Raw genomic sequence first — 27,644 nt, 5'->3', positions numbered from 1 at the left:
AACCGACTTCCGTCGGGATCGAATTCAGGTCGTGAGCAGAGCTTTTGACTGCAGTACTGCAGCTTAACACTCTGTGCCACGGGGCTCCTAATGTACTTATGATTGGAAAAAACAACATGTTTACCGAAACAACTACCACCACTATTTTGACATTTTGAATGTTCATGAAATATTCTTGTTCATATAGACATCATCATCATCATTCCTTTATTGGCATAAAAACACAATTTAAAAGGTTACAAAAGGAATGGAAATATTAAAAGGTGTCCTTTATAATCTGGTTAAAAGGTGGTTACATCGAGAAATACTGTTAGTTAATACTGCCATCTAATTAGCTGTTTGACGGGCTTTTAAAACAAACTTTAAAAACTGTGCCACCCTCTTCAATATTTGGGGCGAACAATTGTTCAATAAACAGAAAAGGTTAAGAGAGTCAGGGGCATTCAGTCTATTTACCAACAGGGGGCTTAGTAGTTCATTATGAGATTCTGTATAGAAACTGCAATCAAATAAAACGTGATCAACTGTTTCGATAAAATTATTTTCACAAGGGCAAGGCCTGTCAGACAGAGGGATTTTTTGAAATCTGTCTTCGAGTAGCACAGATGGCAAAACATTAAATCTGGCCAGAGATATAGTTGATCAGACAGGTGAAATAAGTATGGGGAGGGCTGGTAAACATCAAAGGGTACCTCTACATTTAATGGGGAGCATGTTTTATTAGCAGCACTATTTAGATCCTGAAGTCTAATATATAATAGTCTGCATTTTATCCTTTGGAAAGCTTCTGCCTCAGTAAGCATAAGCAAGGAGTCGAAATTAAGGCCAATAGATTTAATTTTGCTCTCAGTACGTTGAAACTACTTAAAAGCATGTGACTCCATAAGGGAAGAGGGGTCTGCCTTAAAGTGGAGGCTTAACCAGAATTTTACCAGTCATGAGCCACGCTCTAGTTTCTTTCTTTCTTTTTAATTCATTTTTAAGGGGTACAGAAAAGAAAGGGAAAAACATATAGGGAAAATATGACATTTCATTCCATGTCCGTGCCCATAGTAACCCGCTTTCCCATTCTTACCCCCGACTATAATCTCTTATAGAAGTACAAAATGTGATGAAAAACTCTTATTACTTCATTTCTATTCTGTGCGTCATCATCATCCAACGCTCTAGTTTCAAGTAGCATTTGGCCAGTTTCCAAGCACAGTGCAGCGTATGGGACACAGCAGGGCATACCCATTATTTTTCTGAGGAATTAGGCTTGGGTGTGTTCCAATGAATGTTCCACTGCACTAATCCAGGCAGGAATACCATACAATAATTGTGCGTTGACTTTAGCGTTATAGACTTTAAGGGCAGCAGGAATATTTTGATTCCCTCTATTGAAAAAACAACAACGGGTATTTGCAAGTGAGCTGAATTCTGCTGATTTAGCTACAAATTGATGATTGGTATTCCAAGATGCGTTGTAATGAAAATAAATACCTAAATATTTAAAATATTTAACCTGCTCAAGTGAGTTGCCACCAATTGCCCATTTAAGTGGTTTCCAGGACCATTTGAAGTACATTACTCATGACATCGGTTTAGTAGTCTCTTTAAGCCAACCCTTGAACATGACCACAGGACAGCATCGTCAGAGTAAAGTTGCAAACGAGTGTTTAAGGAGCTGAGTTTGGGGCAATGGCCATCAACCTCTCTTAACACAGCAGCCAGATTGTTAAGGAAGAGGTTGAAAAGAATCGGGCCCAGAATGCAGCCCTGCTTAACTCCTTTATTGATATTAATTTTAGGGGATAGCTTGCCCAGCAGGGTGCACTTGACTTGGCAACTTGTATTGGTATACAACCTTCTGATTAGGAATACTAATCTCTTATCGATGTTCATGCTCATTAACTTGTCCCATAGTAGGTTTCTTGGGATGGAATCAAATGCTTCCTTCAGGTCCAGAAAAGCTGAATATAACTGTCATTAGTGTTATTTTTCCTGGAGTACTTATTAACTAGGTTTGCAAGTACAATGCAATGGTCTAAAGTGGATTTCCCCTGGCAGAAACCCACTTGTTCAGGGCCTAGAATCTTATGTTCTGTCATCCAAGCTAAAAGTGTATTCAATAGATGTTTGGCATTGAGTTTCCCTATAATCGAGAGGAGACTGATAGGTCTAAAATTAGATGGGATTGTATGGTCTCCATTATTATGTATGGGCACCAAAATTGCTTTAGTCCATGCCTCTGGCATAGTGCCAGTCCTATTCACCCAAGTAAATTGAGCCAATACAAGGTTCCACCAACTGGGCTCTGCTTTAAGTACTTCTGGGCCCAGTGTGTCCAGGCCGGGGGCTTTCCTTGGTTTTATATGTTGAATTAACTCGATTACTTCTTCTGAAGAGACAGGCGGCCACTCCAGTGTCTCAGCTGGGAGGGAGGGTAACAGCTCATTCTTGCCCAATCCATCCTCATGGAATACTTCTGCAAAGTACTGGTACCAGTTGCTAGGTGAGATGTGTGACATATTCGGGCCACTGGAATTAAATGCTCCAGAGACTAAGGACCAAAATGCCTTCAAGTTGTTAGAGTTTATGGCCTGTAAGAGATTTTCCCATTGTCTATTGATGTATTCTCTTCTCTTATCTCTGTTAAGCTGATGCAGTACATTCTTCAGGTTGAAATATTCTATCGGTAATGAGGCATTTCTAGAAACTTTGGCTGGCTCTGATCTCATCCCCCTGAAAACCTGCTGTAAAACAGACGGTCGCCCCGAGTAGAGGCTTCGTTTCACCGCACCGTGACCATCTCTTGGAATCAGATTTTTCATGACCACAATAAAGGACTGCTCACAGGATGCCATTTGCCACCAAAAGAAATGTTTTCCATACCTTATTTCTCTTGCATTTAAGCCTTTTTTCTCAGTTTGGAAGCTCATTTGCGTGGATATCATGCTAAGTGTCCCAGAAACAAAGGCAGACCCCAGACTTTGTGCCAGCCTGGAATTGCCTCTTTCCGCCAGTTCTCAGCAACACTGAACTTTTGAACCTGAAAACTGATGGACAGCTCAGCTAGCAAATGCCTGCAGGATTGAGGCAATCCCTTTGCAGGCCCATAAAATTGGACCCCCTGTCCCAAAGTTCACCAAACTTTGGTGACCATTGAAGGAGAGTCCCTTGAAGCTACTCTGCAAATTTGGGGACTCTACCTCAAAAAATGTCCCCCAGGAGCTTTGAAAAATATCCCCATAGATCATAATGAGCCCAAACTTTTCAGGAAACCCGAATATAAGCCGAATACCCATATTTACTGGTATGAGTATTCGGCTTATTTCGGGTTTACCGAAAAAAATCACAACCCTAGAGTGCCACGTGAACCAGGTGGGTGGGAAGCCTGGTGGCAGTGGTAGAGCTGGTGACTGCCAGTTCATTGTTCCTTCCTCCCTCTATCATGTGAGCAGGGACTAGGAGGGCAGGTCAGTGACAGACTGCTGGTGACAGTGCTGGGGCTAGGGGTACCACTTGATGTGCTGTGTACCCCTCCTGGCATCCCCCTGGCGCAATAGGAAATTGTCCAATGGAAAGACCACCCCTGCCTATCAGATTCCCAACACTTTCCCCACTATACCACAATAGGGAAAACAGAAAGCTAAGAACAAGTACTATCTACTTGTGGTAAGGCATAAGCCATTAACCATCCAAAATGAAAACTCCCCCCCCCCCAAGGTCAGGGAAATACCAGCTTATTTAAAACGCTTGATTTGCAGTTCCTTCAAAAGTCTTGTCATTTGCATTAAGTACTTCAACATGACATGGAACCTCTTGTAACTGACAGATATGAGTAAGCTTTTGCAAGGCTTGGCAGATAAGAACAAGGGAGATTTGATGTGAAGAACATTCTTTCAGGATTAAATAGCTCTCTCCTTCATTCATCATCGCATGGAAATGGTGTTCAGAATGTACTAACCAATGTCTAATTACTTGAAAGCTTACGATACAGCATAGGCTTTTTCTATGCTGGACTTCAGTTCTGTTGCTTTCCTTTCTTCTATTGCATGGCTGGTGTGGTTTATGTTCAGCAATGTGCTAGAAAAGCAGAATTCTATAGATTTGTCATGCACAAAACAATCCATTCGAATGGGGGGAGGTAGTTGTGAATTTCCTGCATTGTGCAGGGGGGTGGACTAGATGACCCTGGTATCCCTTCCAACTGTATGATTCTATGAATCTGAACAAAAGAGAAGCTGCCTCTGAGTGCATAAGAGCTTGATAAGTCAATAGGTGGCACTTTGGTTGCTAGGCATGGTTCAGCCATAACAAAGGCTAGTTTAGCTTAGTCAAACCATGTGTGTCCACCACCTCAGGCAGTGATTTTAATGTGGTTTGCAAACCATTATGTCAGAATTATCAAGCCATGGTGTGTGACCCTGCTCTGCCCTTGAAGGCTGTCTGACCACAGAAAAGGGAGTTTAGACCAAACAGAAAAACAAACCACAATAGCAGCTCTCACAGGCAATTCCCAAAGAAGGGCTGTGCAGCCCAAACTTAATTAATCAAGATGCAATCTGTACTATGCAAATTGCCTTACTTCAGTTTCTTCAATAGTGGGAGGAGCTACAAGGGGAGTGATTTAGCAAATAGGAACATCATCCAACCAGAAAAATTTGCCAATATTCCTGCTGATCAGGATCATCCTGGTTGGTATTTCTATGCCTTGTGACTTCAGGAATCATAGAGTTGGAAGGGACCACCAGGGTCATCTAGGAGGGATTTCTGATCCTAAATCAGCATGAGTCCGGTTTTTGCCTCAGAGATTCCATTGGGCCTACCTGCTATACTGGGGCAAAGGTGTTGCTTGTATGGACTGGCAGGTCTACAAGCCTGGGAGTAGGGTACAGCCAAATGCTCAGCCCTCAACCCACCACTTGCACGTTTTTACCCCGCGGGGGGCGGGGGATATAAAGTATACCCTTACAGAAGTACAAATATTACGTCCCCTCCAAATAACATAGATGTGATAGTGTGCTTGCAGGGGAGAAAGAATAAAGGTGCCAATTGCACACTTTCCTTTTGGCAGGCATGCAGCTGGGGAGTGGGGCAGGGAATGAGGCACATGCTTCCTCCCCCCGCCCCCATGAAAGGTAAGGCCAAACAAGACAGTACATGAGAAATTGTTGGAGAACAGAGCCCTGAATACTTACTGTGAGGGTTCCTTCTATTCTGAGGTAAGGGGGGCATCTGGAGAGTCGGGTGATTCCCCATCCTGTGGTCAGGGTAGGCAAGATCAACTTGAACTTCCTGTTCCTGGCCGGAATCACCCGCCCTCTCCAGTTTTCTCTCCTGCCTGGCACAGGGAAGGCAGCAGCAGTTGCTCCTGAGCAACCACCATCCGGAGGAGACTTTATAGAGTCACCGAGGCTTTGTCCTTTCCCTCCACTCCTCTACCTATGGGGGGGGGGGGGAGAGAATCGCCACTCTTGGCAAGAGGGATCTTTAAACCTCCCCTCTGTATCGGCGCGAGGAGCAACAGCAGCATGTAGAACAGGCCACAGTTAATTTGGCCCCGCCAGCACTTGAGAGTGATCCAGAATGTTTTGAAATTAAAAGTAACCTACAGCGTGGTGTAGTGGTTAAGAGCAGCGGACTCTAATCTGGAGAACTCGGTTTGATTCCCCATTTCTTCACATGCAGCCTGCTGAGTGACCTTGGGCTAGTCACAGTTCTCTCAGAATTCTCTCAGCCCCATCTACTTCATAAGGTGCCTGTTGTGGGGGAGGGAAGGTAATTGTAAGCCGCTTTGAGACTCCTATTTGAAGAGAAAAGTGGGGTATAAAACCCAACCTTCTTCTTCTACATTGACCATACTTGGGACCAGAGGTTACTGTCTACTGATACACAATTCTCTTTTTATATTTCAGTCTTTTTTTAAAAAAAAGATGCTGGATACATTAAAGGAAATGCCTCTTAGTATTGCAAAGGATTAATGGGAGAACTATTAGCCATTTTAAAATATAAGCACAAGGTTTATAAAAACATTGCTCTGAAAAGTGGGCTAGGCCCCATCCCTATTTCCTGCCACGAAGTCTTGTTGTCATGGTCACTGCTTCTTCCACGCACACACTCCTGTTTCTAGGCTGGAAATTAGGGGGAACAAGCTTGTATTCTTCAGACCACCAAACTTGGCTCTGAGACCTTCAGTTGCTAATCTTGATTTTACAGCCCAACTGAGGGAAAATCACTACATAACTCCACAAGGAATACATTTTAAATTGCTAAACCATGGTCGCAATCCAGGGGCACAGAAGGTTTCTTGCTCACTGCTACTGTGAATTCACACATACCTCACCTAATATGATCAACACTACTGGGTCTGATAGGTTAGAGGAAACAAAGGAAATACTTTGATTGAATCTTATACCTGCTTACCCGTCTTCCTTCTGCCAAAGGTGAACAAAACTTTCAGACCTGACATTTAACAGTTGGTGGTCATGCTGTGTGCTTGGAGCTGTGCCCTTCTTCCCTGGCTGGTGAGAAGTTTGGGCAATCACTTGGTGGGTCATGATGATGGTAGCTATTATTCTTTCATCACAATTGTAAAAATAAAATAAAACGAATCTTCAAATAATTTATTTTTACTCTTGGAAATTTTCCCTAGTTATATACACTTACAGAATTTCTGGAGGAAAATGAAATAAGTCTGAATTATTATACTAAAAACCTTAAAAATGTGCAAATTTCAAATCATGCTTTTGAAATAATATAAATATTTTAACCTCTTCACATTTAACAAAAATTCATGATGTTATATTATTTATAGAAAGCCCAACAATAATGGTATTTAAGAACTGTTTCACATTAAGGTGAACACAGGCTAATATCAATATCTATGTTGATTTCTGTAAGTTATTCTCACAGGGGAAGTAAGAGGTGGGAATTATGAGTAGGGGAGACGTGAAAATCTTGAGTTGAAAAGCTTGTAATATTCTTTTGTTGCCTAACATGGAAAGAGGTGCCTGGATCTGATAGGTAACGTAACTTGAGATAACAAGGGGACCACCTTTATTGAATGCTGAGCACAAATACGGGTGAAGTTGAGGGAGTCTGTGCAGGGTTAGAGCTTTGCAAACTGCACTCAAAGGCCCTCACCAGAAACAATTTTGCACCAGGAATCCAGAGGAATAATGGCCATTCACATCTCAACCTCAAAAGGCAAAGCTTTATGAGGAACAAAGCTTTTGCGAGAAAGAAAATGGAGGACAGGACTGGACTTTCATCACACAGACGAGGAAAGTAAAGACAGAACAGTGAAAATTGGACTCTGGCCAAATCATTTATAAGCAAAAACAACTCCTCAAAGGTTTAAAGGCTGCACTCCTGCTCTGTTTTATGCTCACAACGGTGAAAAAGAATTCAACGTTTCCAGAGGTAGCAGCCTTCTTGTTGCAAGATAGTTGCCATGAAAAAAACTCCCTATCCTGAACGATCCATCAGGTTTCCTTGCAGTTGGATGTGGTGAAGGTGGCACCAGGGGAAAAGGGTGCACGAGGAGCGCTGTCTCTGGTCGTCTCTTGAGACGGCCAAGTTCGGCACACAGCCAACGTGTGCAAAGGAAGTGGGGGGGACCGGAGACTGTAGTCAAGTATTCAGTTAAAACTTCCAGCAGATCTCAACTGTACTGAAAGCACACTGCCTTTCGGTTCCAGGTCCTGGAGCACACAGGTCTTTTATTCTGTGCGCCACAGTGTGTATATACATATTACGTTATATATACAAAATACATATATGCAAAGGCAGCTTATAGTTTTCCTCGCAAAGTTATATGTTTTTCTCACACCCATGAAAAGACCCTGGCAGGGCCAGGGAGTGTTTTGGTTGTAGCACCATGACTTCCTTCCCTTTTCTTGCAAGGGCTTTCGTACATTTTTCACTCTTGCTAACCATAGATCTGCTTGAACTGGTAGCATTCGTTGCAGTAGCCGTTGCACTTGTTATTGCCATAGTGATCGCAGGCAGGGGCTCGGCAGCGCTGCTTTGGGAGCTCATCTGCTGAAGGGTCTCCCCGATGATGCCCAGACTGCGCCCGCTTACTGGCTCGCAGGCATTCTTGACACAGTTCCCCAGTCCTGGGGACCAAGCTGTTCCTACACGAAGACGTGGCGCACTGTCGTTTCTGAGGGCTGGCAGCTGGCTGGTGTGAATCTCTGTGTTGTCCTGTTCGCTGAAAATGTTAAAAGCATTGTCAGTTTTAAAGCAGGAAACAGACTTAGTCATATTAAGCTCAGGAAATTTCTAAGCTAAAGCAAGTGAGGGAAATGTAGCTGCAGGTTTTTTTTTTATCCTTTCCACCATTAGAAGGCAGCCATGTGGGGCTTCTGACTACACTATGCTACACAAAGCAGGAAAGTGATTCTTTTTCATTGCAAAAGGGAAAAAAATAGGAATGTACAAATATGCTGGATGTTGTTGAAACTTCTTATGGCTGAAAAATGAAAGGGAAGAACAAACATATAATGGGCCAGGTTTTCCAAAGTGCTGCATCAAGCTCCACACACCTCAGGCTTTCCAGTTTCTGCCATTAGTTCCCCTCCCACTGCCATAAAGGTTATATTTTTCCATCCCACTGTACTGTGGTAGAACAATACCAATAATGATCACTGAGATGTAACACCAAGCAGACGAAGCCTTTGTGATGGGTTACAGAACAAGTCCCTATACAATTTGGTCATGGCTAGGTAACGAGCAGAAATGGTTTTTTTTTAACATTACATTATCCTTATGAATCCTAGGGATGGCACTGCTGTGTAGACTTGTTTTAAACAGCTAACGAAACCTCTCTAGCAAGAAAGACATAGGTTTAAATTTTGGGGAGTGATTTCCATAAGTTTACTGACTTCTGGTTGTCTCACTAGTTGGTCTTCCATTCTTGTAACTTCACGAAAACGCTTATTCTGTGCTTCAATAAAGCATTTTGGGCAGTATCCCTCAAGCATCGTGCTTCCAGAAGTGCCACACTCTTGACCCTGGCAGAAAACAGTGTTCTGGTACATGGCAGCCGAGGTTCCAGGATGCCCAGAGGCAGGGGAATTCTGCTGGGACCTTCTTCCATGAGGCAACGAAGCATCTATTATCACATAACAGGAAGAAAATGGTCACATGAGGTCAAAGCAACTATGAAGACAAAGACTTCAGAAGACCCAAGGTACCTGTTCTCTTCTGCTCCCATGCTGCACCTATCACCAAGGTATAGTGTTACCTTGAACTGCTATATTCAGGAATAATTCCATTTTGAGACAGGGTTGCCAACTTTTAAAAATCTGTGTCTTTTAATATATGCATGATATGCAGATACGTTCAGCTGATAAAGCTCTTCCTTGTTGGGACGTGTTGCAAGGGGAAAATGTTTCACCTCCTCAATTTTTGTTACGCAGCTGCTAAAAGCAGATGACAAACTCTGACAAGTAACTGTGAGCAGTTTTTTCAACGCAGCTTTGAATGAAGTTACTCAACTAATGGTTATTATTTTCCTATCTGTCACCCTCAACCGGTATTCCCTATTCCTTTACCACCTATGTGGCATCCTAACATAAAATGAGTCATCAAAATCCAAATCGATCTTCCCTCCCTCTCCTGCTATGCGCTGTTTCAATACTACACAAAGCTTTTCCCTTTCCCAAACTTGATCTTTGAAAGCAGAATATATTGAGCACATTAATATACATACATTTGCATAATGTATAATAAGGATGGAAAATAAAGAGTTCTACTCTGCTACTCATTTGAGTAGTGCAAATTTGACTTTATCAACTAATAAAATACAAATGCATACACGGCAGTCTAAAATACACGTGTGATTCTTTCATACCCAAGCCAGGCTCAAATGTTTACTAGTAATTTACATTATAACATTTGAGCCACAAGGAAAGTATTTTTTTCCTCCCTGACCAGCTTCCCTATTGAAGAAGGGAAATGTGGATTCCCGTGCCCCAACCCTGCAAATGCTTGCTGTGTTCAATATTATGGCTGAGTGTTTAAGTCATTCGTTTGCCACTGTGGCAAACTCTATGTGACGTTACTATGGTAAGTCCCTTGCCTTTTGAATTGTTATATTGAGCTCTATCAAGATTTTAAAAGCTAGAATCAACTTCAAAATCCATGTCCAGCACCGTAGCTGTGTCTCCATTGGTTTGGCGCTCTCTCTTTGGTACATCAGCAAACTCTGAAAGGGGCGCTGGACTATTTGGAGTGATGGTTAAATCACTAATGCAGCCTGGGGAAAACAGCCAGTTTTCCAAGAGCCTTGCTTTCCACCTTGTGATGCGGAATCATAAACACTGCAGGATTAGACTTCACCTCAGTGTTTCCTCCCATTTGCACTTTCAGACCGAGCAAGGCCCCCTTTCGTTTTCCTCGAGCCTCTTGGCAAATTAAAGCAGAATAATCCCCTTAACTCACCTTTATTTTCCCTGTAGTCAAAATAGCATATTGTACAAAAGCCTTCGTTCTGGGGAGTGCCAAAAAAGCTGCAGCCAGGCTTCCGGCACTTACTGCTCCTCTTCTGCTCTTCAGTCCTCTGAGGGGGGGTGCGTGGCAGCTCCGCCACACAGCTGCTGTTTGTTGCTTGGCAAGAATGCTGACGGAGGCTCTGCGATAGGTGGGTAGGGTCAGAGGACGATCTCTGATGGCCAGAACTGGACTGTGGCAAACGGTCTCTAGCTCTTTTGAAACAAGAACTGCACATGCCGTTGAAGGTCCTATTGGTATCCTTAAGGCAGAATGTACAAGTCACACAGTCCGAATGTCGGGGCTCATCTGAGTTACTGTAAGGGCTGAGCTCTCTCGAGTTGTAGCAGCGTTCACAGAGTCCGTTGAATTGCTCGTCCATTGTAAAAGGACAGTTTGGGATCTTGCACTTCATTGCAGTGGTTTCACTGTACAGGAAAAGGCTTGGAGCCGTAGGGGGTGCAGAGCGAGGCCCTGTTCCTGGGTCCATCGATGACCGCACTGCAGGGACACGGGCTTCACCCTCAGGAGAACCAGATCCCGTTGCCTGGGATTTTTCAGAGCCTGCTCGCAAGTTCTGCCTCCTTAGCTTATTTCCCTTCTTCCTCTGTTCAAAACATTCGTGGCAGTAGGGCTGGGTACTCACAGACATGTAGAACGGGCAGTTTGGAGTATCACATTTCACTTCCACAAGTGAAAGCTGGGATAAGGACATCTCCAGCCTGTTCCTGGCGCACATTTCCCTCCCAACGGTCTCCACGTTTTCTTGCCATTTCTTGTATTCATGCTGCACCAGCTGAAAGTAATCCTCTACTAGGTTGATGTTTTTAGGCAAGTTGCCATCATCCAGCCTTCAAGAGAAGAAAACAAGGAATTGGCGTTGTCACTGTGTGTGTGTGTGGGGGGGGAGGTAGTTCGGAATTTCCTGCATTGTGCAGGGGGTTGGACTACATGACCCTGGTGGTCCCTTCAACCTCTATGATTCTATGATCGGTGATAAAGAGGCAACAAACATGGGGAGGAAACCGGCAAGCGGGAGCAGCCACTATAGCGCATCATCAAAAGAGCATCACTAAAAGCAGCACAGCCTACAGGGTATTGAAGCAGGGTATTGAGCAATGCTACTGTATGTGATATAAAATGGAATGGGAAAGGATGTGACCAGGGGGATGGGAACTGCCTCCAAGCTTTTGGGGAAAGAAAACAATTGATGTCAGTCTTTAACGTTTCTTTGAGCAGCTCCTATTGGAATATTTGTTTGTTAATCTTATATCCCACCCTCCCCAGCAAAGCTGGGTTCAGGGTGGCTTACACAGCATTAATGTTTATCCATTCCTATTGGATATTTTTAAAAACAAACAAACAATGAAAACATCACTGTTTTGGTGCATCTGCAAATACCTTTCAATGGTACGTAACTCTAAAAGGTGTTGAGAACTAAATAAGAAGTAGGTTTTTTTCTAGTCTGCTCATTCAGGAATTGTTTTCAGAACTTTTTTAGCCAAGAATTTTGAACAGATAAACAGTATCACTGCCTTGCATGTTGCTTCTTTCAGAGGAAAGGTGGGTGGCCTACCAAAGACAAGGGCTTTTCAGTGTTGATGGCAAATACAGAACTTCCTTTCCACAGTGGCTAATCGAGTGCCTCTCTTGACTAGTTTTAGGCACCAGATGAAGACTTCATCTACCTAGATTTTGGGTTGGGTTTTTTTCTTCTGATGACTGACCTTGAACTGATGGTTTTAAGTGCTGGCTATTTGTGATTTTGTGATATTTCAACGTTTCTAATGTTTTACTGCCATAAACTGCTTTTGAAGTGTATAGCTAAACGCACATGGACCATTTAAAAACATTAATTTAAAATATTTGCCATCTTTCTGAAATAGGTGGCTTCCAACAAAAGCCATGAATACAATGAAATGTGGTGGTGGAAAGTGCCATCAAGTCACTGCTGACTTAAGGTGACCCCCGTAGGGTTTTCGAGGCAAGAGAGGCTGGGAGGTGGTTTGCCCTTGCCTGCCTCTGCGTGGGCTGAGAGTTTTTTGAGAGAACTGTGACTGGCCCAAGGTCACCCAGCAGGCATCATGTGGAGGAGTGGGGAATCGAACCCGGTTCTCCAGAGTAAAGTCCACTGCTCTTAACCACTACACCATGCTGGCTCTACAATGAAATAGCAATGATAAAACCAACGAGACAACAATATTAATACAACCACCAACTAAAACACTAGTATAGATAAAAAAAAATATGGCAGTACGTAGTGTTATGTCGATCAGGGAAACTTGGGTTCAAATCTCTAATCAGCCATTAAAATCACCAGGTGTGCTTGCAGCCTGTTGCCTCACAGGATAGTTGTAACGGTAAAATGGAATAAACTTACTCCACCTTACCTCTCTGAGAAAGAGGAGGCATATGAATAAATAGAAATTTCCTGAAAAATCACCCATACTGGCTTTCTAATCGAGGTTCTTAAATGGAGCGTTTGCTAGTTCTTTATCTTTCAAGGCCAGTCAGAATAGTTTTTATACTCATTTAGAACTGGGTAAATTATCCAACACAGTACTAGAAACAGGGATCATGCACCAGGAAACGAGGGACTACACAGGATTTAACAATGTTCACATGATGTTGCAGAAAAAGTAGGGTCAGACTCACTTTGCGGCCTTTGTAAGATGCGTTGTCCCTGGGTCCCAGCCTTGCACAGGGATTTCTATCACTATTAGGTATTCTCGCAACAGCTTTTCTTTCTCCCTTTCTTCAGAGTCCGTCAGAAAGTGAACCTTCAAGTCTTCAAACCTGCCTCTTTCACAACTAACCAATGGGACTGCCCGGATCTCTGTGGAAAGGAAAACAGATGGTAACTATGGAATCAAATGGAAACCGCCACAAATGTGAGGTGGTAGGAGATCAGTGCAGCCTCTAACATTGAGAAAGCCCTCAGAAATCACATGCATGACTAAATCCCATGGACCACTGACAAAAGCAGATGGGAATTAAAGCAGAGAAGGCTAAGGGCTGCGTAAAACCAGATGACTAATTGTCCCGAACTGAAAGTTTCATTTAGAACACTAGTTTGGACAGCTGTTGTAATTATTATTCAGAGTGGAGAGGGCACAACAAACCATCAACACAGTATAGAATATACTCTGAGACATACCAGGGCCACTGTCCTTCAGAACAACCAGCGGCGTGAAGTGCATGCTATCATAGCCAAGGACGATAGGATATCGGTAACACTCTTCTGCGGGCCAGTGGAGGGGCAAGTAAATTCCACCCATGTTCAGAGGGGAAAAACTTGAGCCTGATTCCAAACTTCTAAGCATTTTGTCTGTTTAAGATAAAAGAGAAGAAAAGGATTAGCCAAGGACAAGATGTCTATCTATAACAAATAATCAGTCTCAATTTCTTTAAGATAGTTTCAGAGGGCAGCTGTGTTGGTTTGCAGTAAAAGAGCTAGAGTCAAGTCCAGCAGCACCTTAGAGACCAACAAGATTTTTGGCGTATAAGCTTTTGAGAGTCAAAGCTTGCTTTGTTATTATTTTTTTAACCTATCACTCAACCATACTCACCATGGCTCAATACTAAAGAATCTGCTTTGCATGTAGAAGGTCCTAGGTTCAACACCTGGAATCTCCAATAAAAGGATCAGCCAACAGGTGATGTGAAAGACCTCCATGTGAGACCCTGGAGAGCCACTGCCAGCCAAAGCAGACAATACTGACAAAAGACCAATGGTATGAGACTTGGTATAAGGCCGCTTCACGTATTTACAAAAACAGCAAAAATTGAACAGGGTTGTTTTATTGTTTGTTTGTTTGTTTGAATCTTGTGGACACACCCAGGAGATAATTGCCATTCCCAGTAGTAAAACAGCAATAGCAATAGGGCAAATGATCTGAGACACACAGCCAAAGAACAGCCAGGGCTCATCAAGTAGTCATTTGCTTACTTCAGTCTTTACTAAGCTGAGACATCCTCCCTCGGGGGGGGGGGCATATAGTCCATGTTATGATGGAAAATGGGAAATGAGACCACTGGGGATTGCCCAGCTCTTATCACCTACTCCTGTAGTAGTTCTCCAGGATTGGAAGCAGAGAGGGCCACACCCACTATACCTCAGATCATTTAACTGAAGATGCTACAGACTGGACCTGTACCTTCTGCATGCACAGAATGTACCACTGAGCCATGCCCTCACCGTACCCACAGGGCATGGTACTTCCAGAGTACAAGAACATTTTAAAAATTTATTATCCACAATTCAGGTAAGTCTGTGTAATATCACCATGCAGATGATGTGGGAAATAGAAAAACATAAAACACTTGTGTCCTTTCAAAATAGGGCTGTGATGTTTATCACTGAATCTACAAATGCCTACCTGCAACAACTATGATTGGCCTTCTTAAGATGTTAACAAGGACAAAAATGTGGATTTCTTCTAAGGATTTATACTGAAGCCCATTTTGGGCAATGGATGTTTCTGCAGATGCCATTTTGATGAGGTTGTCCCATTCATCCTCCCAGTTCTAATGGAATAGAAAAGAGATAGTAACTGATATTGTTTACATCTATGTAAGACCAAAAATTTGGTGCAGCCAAAACTTCCTTTAAAAGTATTTTTCATTTATTGCTGCTGAATAAATTAATCCACGTTATAAGCCTTCCAGCTGTACAGCACTTGAAGGACTAACTGATGAGTGGGGTGACTGCAGATTATTTCAAGATGTATTTTTAATCAGAGCAAGCCATTTGGACTTTCCCACCACCCTTATAACAGTCTAGCAAATAAGCTTACAATTATCACTGACTGGCCCACAAAATAACTTTTTTCCCCCTAGTCTGCCTGCCCACTCATATCTGTGTTAGTCATTTGTGGCATACTGATGGCTCAAAAAGGAAAAAGACTCTACTCTTTTCCAATTTACAAAACTGGAAGCTTGGGGGTGACTCTTACACCTCTCAGGAAAGTGGTTATTTGCAAGCCTGGCCTATTGTGATCTATGAAACCAGTCCATTATTTTACCCTCATTCCATCTTTCTTTAAAAGTGTGCCAGATGAAAAAGTTTACAGCTTGCTTTGGTTGCTGTTTCAAGGCAGGCAGTTAAGCTAGTGAGATCAGAAGACTCAACGCAGAGACTGATTTTCCTTGCATCCTCCAGAGGAAGAAGAAGAGTTGGTTTTTATATGCCAACCTTCTCTACCACTTAAGGGAGATTCAAACAGACTTACAATCACCTTCCCCTCCCCACAACAGACACCCTGTGAGGTAGGTGGGGCTGAGAGAGTGTGACTAGCCCAAGGTCACCCAGCTGGCTTCGTGTGTAGGAGCAGGGAAACAAATCCAGTTCGCCGGATTAGCCTCCACTGCTCATGTGGGGAAGTGGGGAATCAAACCTGGTTCTCCGGATCAGACTCCACCGCTCTTAACCACTACACCATGCTGGCTCCCAGTATGGAGAAGCCGAAAATAGGAAGAAACCAGAATGTGCGGGTTTCTTGATCGGCAATCTGCACTTATCCATATGTAGGGTTGCCAACCTCCAGGTGGTGGCTGGAGATCTGCCGCTATTACAACTGATCTCCAGGTCACAGGGATCAGTTTCCCTGGAGAGAATGGCTGCTTTGGCAATTGGACTCTTTGGCATTGAAGTCCCTCCCCTCTCTAAACCCCGCCCTCCTCAGGCTCCACCCCCCAAATCTCCAGGAATTTCCCAACCTGGAGCTCCCAACCCTAACTTTTAAAAAACCTTTGTGGTAGGAGTTTTTCTAATTGTTTTCCCCTCATCTCTAACAGGAAGGGATATGCCAACTTCTGGAGATGTGGGTGGTCCGTGGAAATAACCCATCTCAGGGGAGGTTACTTAATTTGGAAACTCCACAGTAGTGAAGCTCTTTGTTAATAAATTGGGCAATCCAGTACAGTTAATAGAATAAAATGTTTTAATTGGGTGACAGCCCTGCAATTTTACTTTCTTAAGCTTGTTTCCATAATTGCCTCCCATCCTGTAATTACACATAGGAAATCATCATCAACCCAACCATACCAAAGTTGGAAGCATTCTTTGCAACATAAATCAGATGGACTTACCCGGGTGTCATAGCAGAGCCCTGTTGCCACAAACTCCTGTGATTTCAGAGTTTCTCGTTGCCAGCGCAGTTTGAAGTTGCGTGTGTCAACTTCCCGGAGCGCACTAAACAGCGTTTTCCTCAGCACTAGATCAACGTCTTGGATGCCCCACATATACTGGGATGCTGCATGCATGAGGCAATTTCCATCACCTGCAGAAAAATGAAAGAGGCCAAGGGTTAAAGATAAATAGATAAATTGAAGTAATAAAAATATTTCAAGTAAGTTACTTTAACAATTCCGTAAGGACTACCTGTACCCTTGGAATTCCCCAGACAGACAAACTAAATATTGCTCGGAAAACCCTTAGAGGAAACAAACAGAAGACAATGTGGGGGTGGGGTGGAGATATATCCTCCACCGTTATTACACTAAACTGAACAGAGGCTGGATTAATTCAAAATTATGACAAATCGCTGGATTGTTTCAATCCAATGCTCTCATTCAAGTGAAGCAGCGATCTTCCATGTGCAGAACTGTTTCATATGCACAATCCTAATGGGTTCCTGCTATATGGAGAAACCCAAGTAATTGACCAGAACATGGGTGGCAAAGAAGTCCCCTGCAGCTGGCAGACACAGAAACTGGCCTAAGAAGATAGCTTGATTGCTTTTAGACTGGCTTTCTACATCGTCGTTTCAGAAGGAATAAATATCTACCTATCAGTGAAGAGACAAATGCCCGTGCTCATTTGTATATTTCTTCTTCTGGAGTAGGCACTACCAGTTCAGTTTTTGGCCATTTCCTTTTTTTAAAAATTTTTTTATTGAGTTTTTATAACATAAAACAAAATAAACAAATACAACAACAACAATATTAATACAAATATACTAATAAAAAACAACAAAAATATATAAACAGAATTTTTTTGAGTATCTATATAAATTCATTAATACAATTTTGATTATACCATTAAATAATCTTATAAGATACCCTCTAAACCCACCACCCACCTATAACCGTGACCCATCACCCGACTACCGCAGAAGTGTCTGACAGTTTTGAAAATTTACCCATAAGATATAAAGATATTAAGAAAAATCTAAATTCTATAACTTACTAAATAATTTAGTAAAATCCATTTTTGCCAGTTTATCCCAACATGTGGTGGCCTTTAACCCTGTATTTTTAAATTCTTCCGTGTCCTTTCCATGTAGGAATTCTGTTAATTTGGCCATCCGCATATAAGACCATAATTTCTCTCTCCAGTCATTAATTAAAGGTTTATTTACTTGTTTCCAAATTTTTGCAATTATAATTCTTGCAGCTGCAAAGCTATATTGACAAACAACTCTATCCTTATTATCCAAATTATGTTGTGGGATTCCCAATAAACAAAATGCCGTTTTCTTTTAACTCTATCGTTAATTAAATTATTGGTTTCCTTGATAACCTTTTCCCAAAAACTTTTAATTTTTTTACATGTCTACCATGCATGCATAAATGTACCCTTTTCCTTTCCACATTTCCAACATAAACCCGTCTCTCCTTTTTTCATTTTTGAAATCATCACTGGTGATATATACCATCTATAAAACATTTTATACATATTTTCCCTAATTTCATTCGTAATTGTAAATTTAAATTCTCTCTTCCATAAACTTTCCCAAATATCCAAATCAATATTAAATCCTAATTCCTTCATCCATTTCACCATTACTAATTTAATTCTTTCTTGTTCTAAATTAGTTTCAATTAATAATTTATATATTCTTCCAATCAATCCTTTATTTCCCTTCAATAATATTTTTTCCAATTTGGATTTGGTATTATTAAATCCAAACTGATTATCTTTATTAAATATATCTTTTAATTTATAATACACAAACCAATCTTTGATATTAAGTTCTTCTCTACTTTTTAAAACCCATTCCCCCTCTTTAAATTCTATAATTTCCCTATATTCTTTCATGTCTAAATGGGTTCCTCTCTTCATATACCGTATATACTCGGGTATAAGCCGACCTGAGTATAAGCCGACCCCCCAAATTTGAGGCCAGAAAAGGGAATTTCTTATTGACCCGCGTATAAGCCGAGGGTCAATAAGAAATTCCCTTTACCGGCAATGCTGCGCTCTAAAATGGCGGCCGCCATTTTAGAGCGCAGGGATTATCTCGCCTCTGCCCCAGGTCGCCCTCCCGCCGGCCGAAATGGCCCAGGCGCGGCGGGGGTGGCAGCGGCGCGGCCTGAAGGGGCCTCCTGCCGGCCTGAAAAGGCTCCTGCCGGCTGGAGGAAGCAGCCCGGGCGCGGCGGGGGCAGCCTGGAGGGGCCTCCTGCCGGCCCAGGAAGGCTCCTGCCGGCCTCAGGAAGGCTCCTGCCGGAGGAAGCGGCCCGGGCGCGGCGCGGCCTGGAGGGGCCTCCTGCCGGCCCAGGAAGGCTCCTGCCGGCTGGAGGAAGCGACCCAGGCGCGGCGGGGGTGGCGGCGCGGCCTGGAGGGGCCTCCTGCCGGCCCGGGAAGGGTCCTGCCGGCCGGGGAAAGGTGTGCGGGCCCGGCAGCGATGACGGCGGTAAGTTCCCCCCTCCCCCCTCCACCGTATTGACTTTTCAGCCCTTTTTTTGGGCTGAAAAACTCGGCTTATACGCGAGTATATACGGTATACTTCTACTGGATTAATCCATCCTGGTGTCTTATTTTCCAAAATCCTTTTATATCTTTTCCAGATTTGAAATAATCCGTCTCTTATAGTATGAAAATTAAATTATTTATTTATCTTATCTTTTTCATACCATAAATATGCATGCCATCCAAAACGTAAGTTAAAACCTTCTAATTAGTTTTTGGCCATTTCCCAATGGCTGATATACTGCTTGCTTTATATTCAAGGGGGGAAAACACCTTAGCTTTGAACACAACTACAAAGTTTAGGATAATCCATTAAATTGATGATAGATTTAGTAAAGTGAAAGGTTTTATTTGCATTTAGCCGTAGGCCATTACATACATGTCAAGGATACCACAGATACATAATAAAAGGAAATACTAGGTTAATAAAATTCTGGATTAATAATAAATACACATAATAAAACTATGCTAAATCGATGCATACAAAAACAACAACAAAATAAAAACTAAAAATTGTGGTGGTGTCCCAATCGGCCAATGGGACCTAGTGACCATGGTAGATTTAGTGGGATTTCCCTATTCAGTTGCCATTTACACTTGTTTAAGATCTAACTAGGGCTGTCGATTCGCTTCGTCCGAACCGAAAAAAAAACAGCCAAATTTTCCGCAATTCGGCTGTTTTCAGTTCAGATGGAACCAAACTGAAAAAAGGTGGGAAAACGACGCCCCGAATTCAGCAAATTCGGGGCGATCACCGAATAAATTCGGCAGGTTTGGCGTTCCCGCCTTTTTTCAGTTCCCCCCCCCGGGCGCCTTCACGGGGCTTCCCTGAAGGTGCGCGGGGGGCGCTTTAAACATCCAGCTGGAAGGCGCAGATGTTTAAAGAGCCCCCTGCGCGCCTTCATGGAAGCCCCGTGAAGGCGTGTGGGGGGCTCTTTAAACAGATCTGAGCCTTCCAGCTGGAGGGCGCAGATCTGTTTAAAGAGCCCCCCCCGCGCCTTCATGGAAGCCACGTGAAGGCGCGCGGGGGGCTCTTTAAACAGATCTGAGCCTTCCAGCTGGAGGGCACAGATCTGTTTAAAGAGCCCCCCGCGCGCCTTAATGGAAGCCCAGTGAAGGCGCCCGGCGGGGGGGGGGGAACAGATCTGCGCCTCCCAGCTGGAAGGCGCAGATCTGTTTAAAGAGCCCCCCACACGACTTCATGGAAGCCCCGTGAAAGCGTGGGGGGGGGGAACAGATCTGTGCCTCCCAGCTGGAAGGCGCAGATCTGTTTAAAGAGCCCGTGAGCCTTCATGGAAGCCCCGTGAAGTCCCGCGGGGGGCTCTTTAAAGACCCCCGCCCCTTCCCGACTCTCAGCTGAATTTTACCCCGAACTTCGGATCTCGCGCCGAATTTCGCGGATCCGAAGCAGGGGAGTTCGGACTTCGGCACGACCCGAATTTAAAAGGGCCGAATTTTGCCGAAGCCGAACTTTACCGAATTTCTTTTTCAACAGCCCTAGATCTAACACAGCAGGTAAAAAGGTAAAGGTCCCTGTGCAAGCACCGGGTCATTCCTGACCCCTGGGGTGATGTCACATCCCGACATTTACTTGGCAGACTTTGTTTACGGGGTGGTTTGCCATTGCCTTCCCCAGTCATCTTCCCTTTACCCCCAGCAAGCTGGGAAACCAACTTCCTTTGGAATCAAACTCAGGTCGTGAGCAGAGCTTGGACTGCAGTACTGCAGCTTACCACTCTGCAACACGGGGCAGGTAGGAACTGAAAATACTCTAATCCAAATTTTGTTGTGGGGGGGGGGCTCTGTCAAGTGTTGAAAGTAGATGTCAGTCAACGCCATTAGCCCTGAACTTTACAGGCACTGCATTTTCCTTCCCAAGGGAGTTTCATCATATGGTAGAGAAAAAGAGAAAGCAAAAACTTAATATATATAGTTCCCATCATTCTCCCAGATAACATTGGCTTTCATATTCACACTACCTAATGAAATACACACACACACACACACACACATATATATATATGTATGTAAAATATACATTCAAATACTCTTTCCTGATATCCTTAAAAACAGGTCTTTTTCTTCTTGATAATAAAAGTTATTGTTTAGAACACTGAAAGTTTCAGTGTTCCCTTTTCAATACTACACACAAACAGACAGAATATGTTTCTACCCCACATGACTGCTGAGAAAATGGCCCAAATAATATTGAAATGTGTATCCTAACACCACATTCCTGAGCCATGCCGGCGGCCAGGAAGAAAGGCCTTTCGAGCCTGGCAAAGGCCTGTGTCGGTGCAAGGGTCCACAGAACCAGTGACCGGGTGGCGTACGCCAGTGTTTGTGGCCCCAGCGCCGGCATGCAGGCCTGGACGCCAGTCGCTGCAGCACCGGGCCCAGATGCAGACAGAGTCTTCCACTGGCGTCCGGACGCCGGCAAAGGCCGAATTGGTGTTCCTGGGGTGTCCCGGCGCCGGCCTGGGGGCGGGGCTGCCTTTAGGCGGCCTCCTAAGCCATTACGGCTCGGGAATGCCCTCTTTTTTTGGGGCTGATCTCCCATGCAACCCCATGAGGGTTGCACGGATTTTTGGTGCTGCGAGGGCCAAAACCTCCTTTGGAGGCAGCTCCACTGCATTGCCTCCAGAGTGTAATGAAGGAACCCTGATTTAAAAGCCAACCCTGGTTACTCATGATGGGTTAATGCAGACATGTGGACTTTTAAATCAGGATTCCTTCATTATGCTCTATGCGAGGAGGGAGGCCCATAAGCACGCTGACAAGCTGAGTGCCTACACTTAAGGTTTAATGTCAACTTGACATGGTGTTTGAACGCCTACTGCTGCAGCACAGGGTGCTCCCATTACAGGAAACACCCTTGCCAAACAGTTCCAGACTCTACTGCACTCTTGTTACAAACCTTCTCCAAGAAAGGATTGTCTGGAATTATGTGAAGTGATAGGAAAAGGGAAACTGGGGTTTCAGAAAGCAACAAGGGCCACAGAAAGAATTACATGGAAGAAGATGCTATGAAGAAGAGTTGGTTTTATACCCTTTTCTCTATCTTTAGGAGTCTCGAAGTGGCTTACAATTGCCTTTCCTTGCCCTCCCCACAACAGGCACCTTGTGAGGTAGGTGGGGCTGACAGAGTTCAGACAGAACTGTGACTAGCCCAAAGTCGCTCAGCAAGCTTCATGTGGAAAGCGGGGAATCAAACCCAGTTCTCCAGATTAGAATCCGCCGCTCTTAACCACTATGCCATGCTGGCTCTCAGCCAGTAGAAGCAGGTCCGTATGAGGGTTCAGAACAGAAAGGGAATAATGGATTCTAGGATTGGGACAGTCAAGAGAAGGGATGATTTTCTGATTTGGAAAGGTAATCACACTCACTCAGCATTTTGATTTTGTAAAGTAATTTTGTTATGCTGCAGTAGCACACCCAAGGTAACAAACACACTCCATACATACCACCCTAACAAAACATCACACACCTGATAAGACTGATAATATTTTCTTCATCCAAAGGCCAAATGTCTGAACACCCCTCCCCAGGATGACCAAAGTCCAATCCAGCCCAGGATCAAGATCTAAACATACCCTGTAACAGGGCAGATCCCTGCTGCACATAAACAGCATGCAAGCCCTACTACACTAGAGTGTCTGCCCTTACAAAATCATCTTCAGGAAATAATTTAAAACAAAGCAAATAAATAAATTAAGTTAATGCAAGGATTTCAAAAAGCGCATGACACTGACTCCAGTTCTGAACTGGAGTCCCTGGCTCAGCAAGAGGAAGAAAAAAAATGCATACAAGTAGGACAATTATTACATCCTGTTAAAATTTTCCCTTTACAGAATCTAGAGCAAAGATAAGAGGGTTTTTTTTCTTGTATGCGCTTGCTTTCAGTTCTTCATTGAGAACTACCAGTCCAAAATTCCCTAAGCAACACTTGGAATTCCCCACTGTTAAGATATTTGACTAGCAATTGAGTAACAGCTATTGTACTTCTTGTTCTGATGCAGACATTTGAACTGTGAAGTACACACAGTGCTGGACTTTCCAAGTGGGCGTGGTTAGACTAAATTGGAATGTCTATTCATTATAGAAGCGAAATCTCTAGTCAGTGGATGGTGGAATTTTTTAAAATGACATGGTTTCAATCTTTTTTTTTTTAAATCAACAATGGTGTTCCCTCCTCGTATCCTTAAATGTATGTTCAGGACATGAATCACTCTGATTTCCAGAACTGCTTGTAATCTTTTATATACATTTGTTAAAATTCTTTAGATTGAATTCTTTAATTAAAATCATAGAAACATTTATTTCTTGCCGCTCAAAAAATGACAATCAAATGCATATCCTCTAAAAATACATTTCTGATTGCAAGAATGGCCATTGGCAAGTATATCGACTAAGTGAAAATTGCTTTTGCAAGTTCTCCTATTTTATTATTTCTTCATGGCACCAACTATCCCCTCCCATAGGTGCAAAACCATCTGATACAGTTCTGCATGTGTAGTCAGGATCTCCTATAGCTTGACACTTTCCCCTCCTTTCCAGCTCTCAGGTGAGCTGGGCACATGGCCACTGTGCCAAATGTACTGCAACATGCCCATCCATGTAAGATCATCCTATTCCTAGCATGCAGAGAGGAGTCAATAGTGAAGGAAGTGGGCTATGTAAAATGCCTACGGGGATTGCACAGCTGCAAGCACAGAGCATTATATACACACAGAGGGAGAAGTCAAGGCTTCCTCTAGAGTGGCATTCCATATGGCACAAGGTGTTGCTGTTGGAATGAAATCCTCCCCCCCCCACATATAAACACAAGTAGACGTGCTTGTCCCTTGTGCCTAGAAGAAATTAGATCTCACCTTATGACTGGAATAGTTTTATAGGGGATTTAAGAAATTACAAACCCATTTCTCTGCCTTCCATGATTTCACCCTAGAAGCCAGTTGGCTTACAGATCCTTCTCTGCAAAAATGCAGTGTCATTAAGGCTGTATTAGGCAGACCATCTGTGATCACCTTCCTGTACCATGCACATGATTTAACAGATTAACAACACAATCCTAAAAACACTTTTCTAGCTGTTCACACAATTATAGTAGATACACATGATAGAAAAATAATAATATGGTCCAAGGTTTTAAAATGAGCTCAGAATCATTACAAGTGATACCTGTTTAATTGACATTGAGATCTGAAATGGAAGAAAATATATACAGACTGATGACTTCCATCCGTTTAAATAAGGCAAACCATTTAAAAAGACCTGTCTTTGTTTGGGACCCATCTGCCACTTCTAACCACTGACCTGGTGGTCCTCTGAACCTGATGGTTCTCCTTGACAACAAGTGATCTAATCATGGTTTCCACAATCCAATGAAGATGCTCTGATCCACCATTTGGGAACTAATGATGGATACCCCTATATATGCTCTTCCCCTTCTGCTTCACGTGCACTCACTTAACTTTGTTTTAGTCATGGTAAAATTTCATTCATATTAATTCCATGTTACAAACTTTATGATTAAGATTCTGGAGAATTTGGGACATAAGAAAACACAATAAACTAACCACACACCAAAGACTGTACTTGTGGGTCACTACAGGAATGCATAAGCAGAACATGCAAGTGATTTCCACATCAACTTTCCAAGCTTCCGACATAATGCCTGAAGCAGGAACTTGAGCACGTGAATGCAGGACGTGTATTTATCTCATGTGCCTTCCCAAGCTGTTTCAGACACTGGAAATTACTACAACGCTGGAAATATAGTTCAAGTTCTGAAACTAGCTCACAACAACAGATATTTTGAACCTTGCCCTGTAGGGCTCCAGGTAAGAAATATATCAAGGCAAGAAAACATGGGAATGCCATTTACTGTGACTGAAAGGATGATCGTTACATTAATGTACAATTCATGAGCAGGTTCAGTTTTTATTTGAATAGTTCCAAAATCTTGAACACATGGGAGTATATTCCTAGCAAAACTCCATATCAAGTATTTGATGATACAGATTTTAACATACAGCTTTACCGGAGCAATAAACTTGAATAATATCACCATTTAAAAAAAACTTACAAAATATTTGTGAATAAGTATAACATCCTCTGCAAGGCTCTTCGATAATAAAGCTTTCAAAAGCAGTTCTGGAAGTCACCTCAAATCCATTTAAATCTACTTCAAAACCAACTACAGAATATATGTACCTAATGGTTTGGGCACTTCTGACCTGGATGGCCCAGGCTAGCTTGATCTTGTCAGATCTCAGAAGCTAAGCAGGGTCAGTCTTCGTTAGTACTTGGATGGGAGACCACCAAGGACGTTCAAGATCACTATGCAAAGGCAGGCAATTGCAAACCACCTCTGTTCATCTCTTGCATTGAAAACCTCATGAGGGGTCACCATAAGCTGGTTGTGACTTGATGACACTTTCCACCACCATCACCAATAGCTTGGGCATACCTGGTGGGATTTCTGCTTTTAAACACCAGAGCCTGGTGACAAGTTACAAACTACTCTTGAAACTGCCATCTCTCTCAACAGGGGTTTGCGATAAAGAAGCTTCAATTCCCCTTGTCCCCAGATCTTTTGGATCTAGACTATTTTTGGACCATCAGGGCATAACCTATTCTAGGCTACCTGCTATGAATTACCCAATTTTCCCATTGGCTCTGTCCATCTTATGTAGATTATAAATTTCCTAGGCAGGTCCCTTGACCTTCTTCTAATCTGCTCAGTACCGAGCACAATCAATATTCAAAAATAGTTATAATAGTAATACTTTCCCTGTTTGTAAACATCTTGGACTGATTTAATCAGAGGCCATTTTAACAAACAGAGGATGGAGAGAAGAGGGAACTGTAAAGTACTATAAGTATCTGGATAAGTGATCAAGTTTTACCTAACAACTGGAAATAAGAACATTCTGACATTATAATATATCTAACTGGATATTTCTTTTGCACTGTTCTAAAACTGCCATAAGAAAAGTATCCCATCAGGATAGCTATGAAGACTTCATCTACTACTTGGAACTCGAGATTGACTCCTCTCTGCCAATCTGAAATCTATTTAATAACTTACTTGCAAAAAAACACAGAACTTCCCAATGAATTTCAGAAGGCAGCTCATTCTAGTTCATAGGGTTCATCTGTTTAAAAAAAAAACCCTCTTGTTCTGGATTTTCCATTTATTCATGTTACAATTTATATTCTGCCTTTCAAGTACTTACTGTCAAGCTTGCTCAAGCAAATCCAAGTATGCAAGTATTCATGTAGAATTGTGCAAGGTCAACTATTTGTGCAGAATGGTTCAACACACAGTTGTGGTGATGTACTCCCCTTTAGTACAAGCCAGGTGTGGCTATGACCCACTTCATGAGAATACAAAAACTGCATTCACAATGTCATGTGAAATCACACAACTGCCACCATGTAGAGTGCTTTTGGGTGCTGATAAAGTGCAGATGGGCTTTCGGCTTTTACACCGGTTTTTAAAAGTTGATTTTTAGAGAGTAGGATCAAATTAATTTTTAAAAGTTCCCCAAAATGAGATAACCCTCATGTACTGAGATCCTTGGAGAATGGGCAGAGTAAATAACATAAATTCTATAATCCTTGGACTAAGGGTAATATTAAGAACCTATTGATTCATGTTTCCAATCAGATGATCAGGGCAGCTTTGGACAGGGAAAACGCCATGAGCAACCAAGGAGAATAAACCAAAGATGTCAATCCAGACACTGCACCAGAAGTACAAAAAGAGGAAGCTAAAGTCACTTCCTCTCTTCACTGCAATACCCGCAGCCCAGACAGGAACTCATAAAGCTACTTTGCTCTTTTTCTGCACAGCTGTTCAGAATCGCAAGAAACAGCCCTTCATAATTCTAAAGGTGGGAAAAAGAACCTCATCTAAACAGAACACACACAAGTTCCATTACTCATCATTGGGATATAATATATTGGGAATGGTGGGGAGGGGAAATAAACTGGGAATGGTTGAGGTGAAAGAAATTTACATTTTAAAGTGTAAGCTGCTTTGAGGATCTCTTATGGATAAAATGTGGTAGATGAATTTAATAAGTAAATAATGAAAACGGTTATCTGACAAATGGCACAAGAAGGTCACTCACCATTGGTCTTCAACGGCACAAGTTTCTTAACTTCTCGACACCAGTTCAGCTTCCTTTGTCGCTCCAACGAAGTCTGGGTTACCTGGTCAGTCAGGGCTTTCTGAAGTATCTTCTGAAACTGGGGGCAGAACTGGCACATCCTGAACAGCTCTACAGTATACCTGTGCATACTCTTAAAATGAATGATTATTCCACTGGTGCACCTGACAAGGTCTTCAGGCATGCTCTCCCTTATCTTCACAGCTTTCAACATGTTGCTCAAGTATAAAGCTTGAGGAATGGTTTGCGGGCCAGCCATTTTGCAAGGAACCTACAAGCAGGAATGGAAA

The 27,644-nt window shown here is 42.8% G+C and overlaps 1 protein-coding gene across 2 annotated transcripts; it reads right to left on the bottom strand.

Annotated features, from left to right (window-relative positions):
* Positions 1 to 7,837: 7,837 nt before the first annotated feature.
* TNFAIP3 (TNF alpha induced protein 3) lies at positions 7,838 to 27,614 on the bottom strand. 2 transcript variants are annotated; one of them, XM_056852733.1, is made up of 8 exons: positions 27,316 to 27,614; positions 16,573 to 16,763; positions 14,862 to 15,009; positions 13,640 to 13,810; positions 13,138 to 13,318; positions 10,435 to 11,333; positions 8,874 to 9,103; positions 7,838 to 8,200 (listed from the first exon to the last, which is right to left on the bottom strand). In XM_056852733.1, exons 1-8 carry the CDS (start codon positions 27,611 to 27,613, stop codon positions 7,916 to 7,918), a joined length of 2,403 nt encoding a protein of 800 aa, XP_056708711.1. In that variant the 5' UTR covers position 27,614; the 3' UTR covers positions 7,838 to 7,915. The 2 variants fall into 2 exon arrangements, with proteins under 2 accessions (XP_056708711.1, XP_056708712.1); XM_056852734.1 differs by having other exon boundaries at positions 27,477 to 27,564.
* Between the last annotated feature and the right edge of the window lie 30 nt (positions 27,615 to 27,644).

Source organism: Euleptes europaea, chromosome 7 (assembly GCF_029931775.1).
Source record: "Euleptes europaea isolate rEulEur1 chromosome 7, rEulEur1.hap1, whole genome shotgun sequence".
Classification (NCBI taxonomy): Eukaryota; Metazoa; Chordata; class Lepidosauria; order Squamata; family Sphaerodactylidae; genus Euleptes; species Euleptes europaea.
Note: the sequence above shows the minus strand (reverse complement) of the source record. Positions and strands in the feature narration are given on the sequence as shown.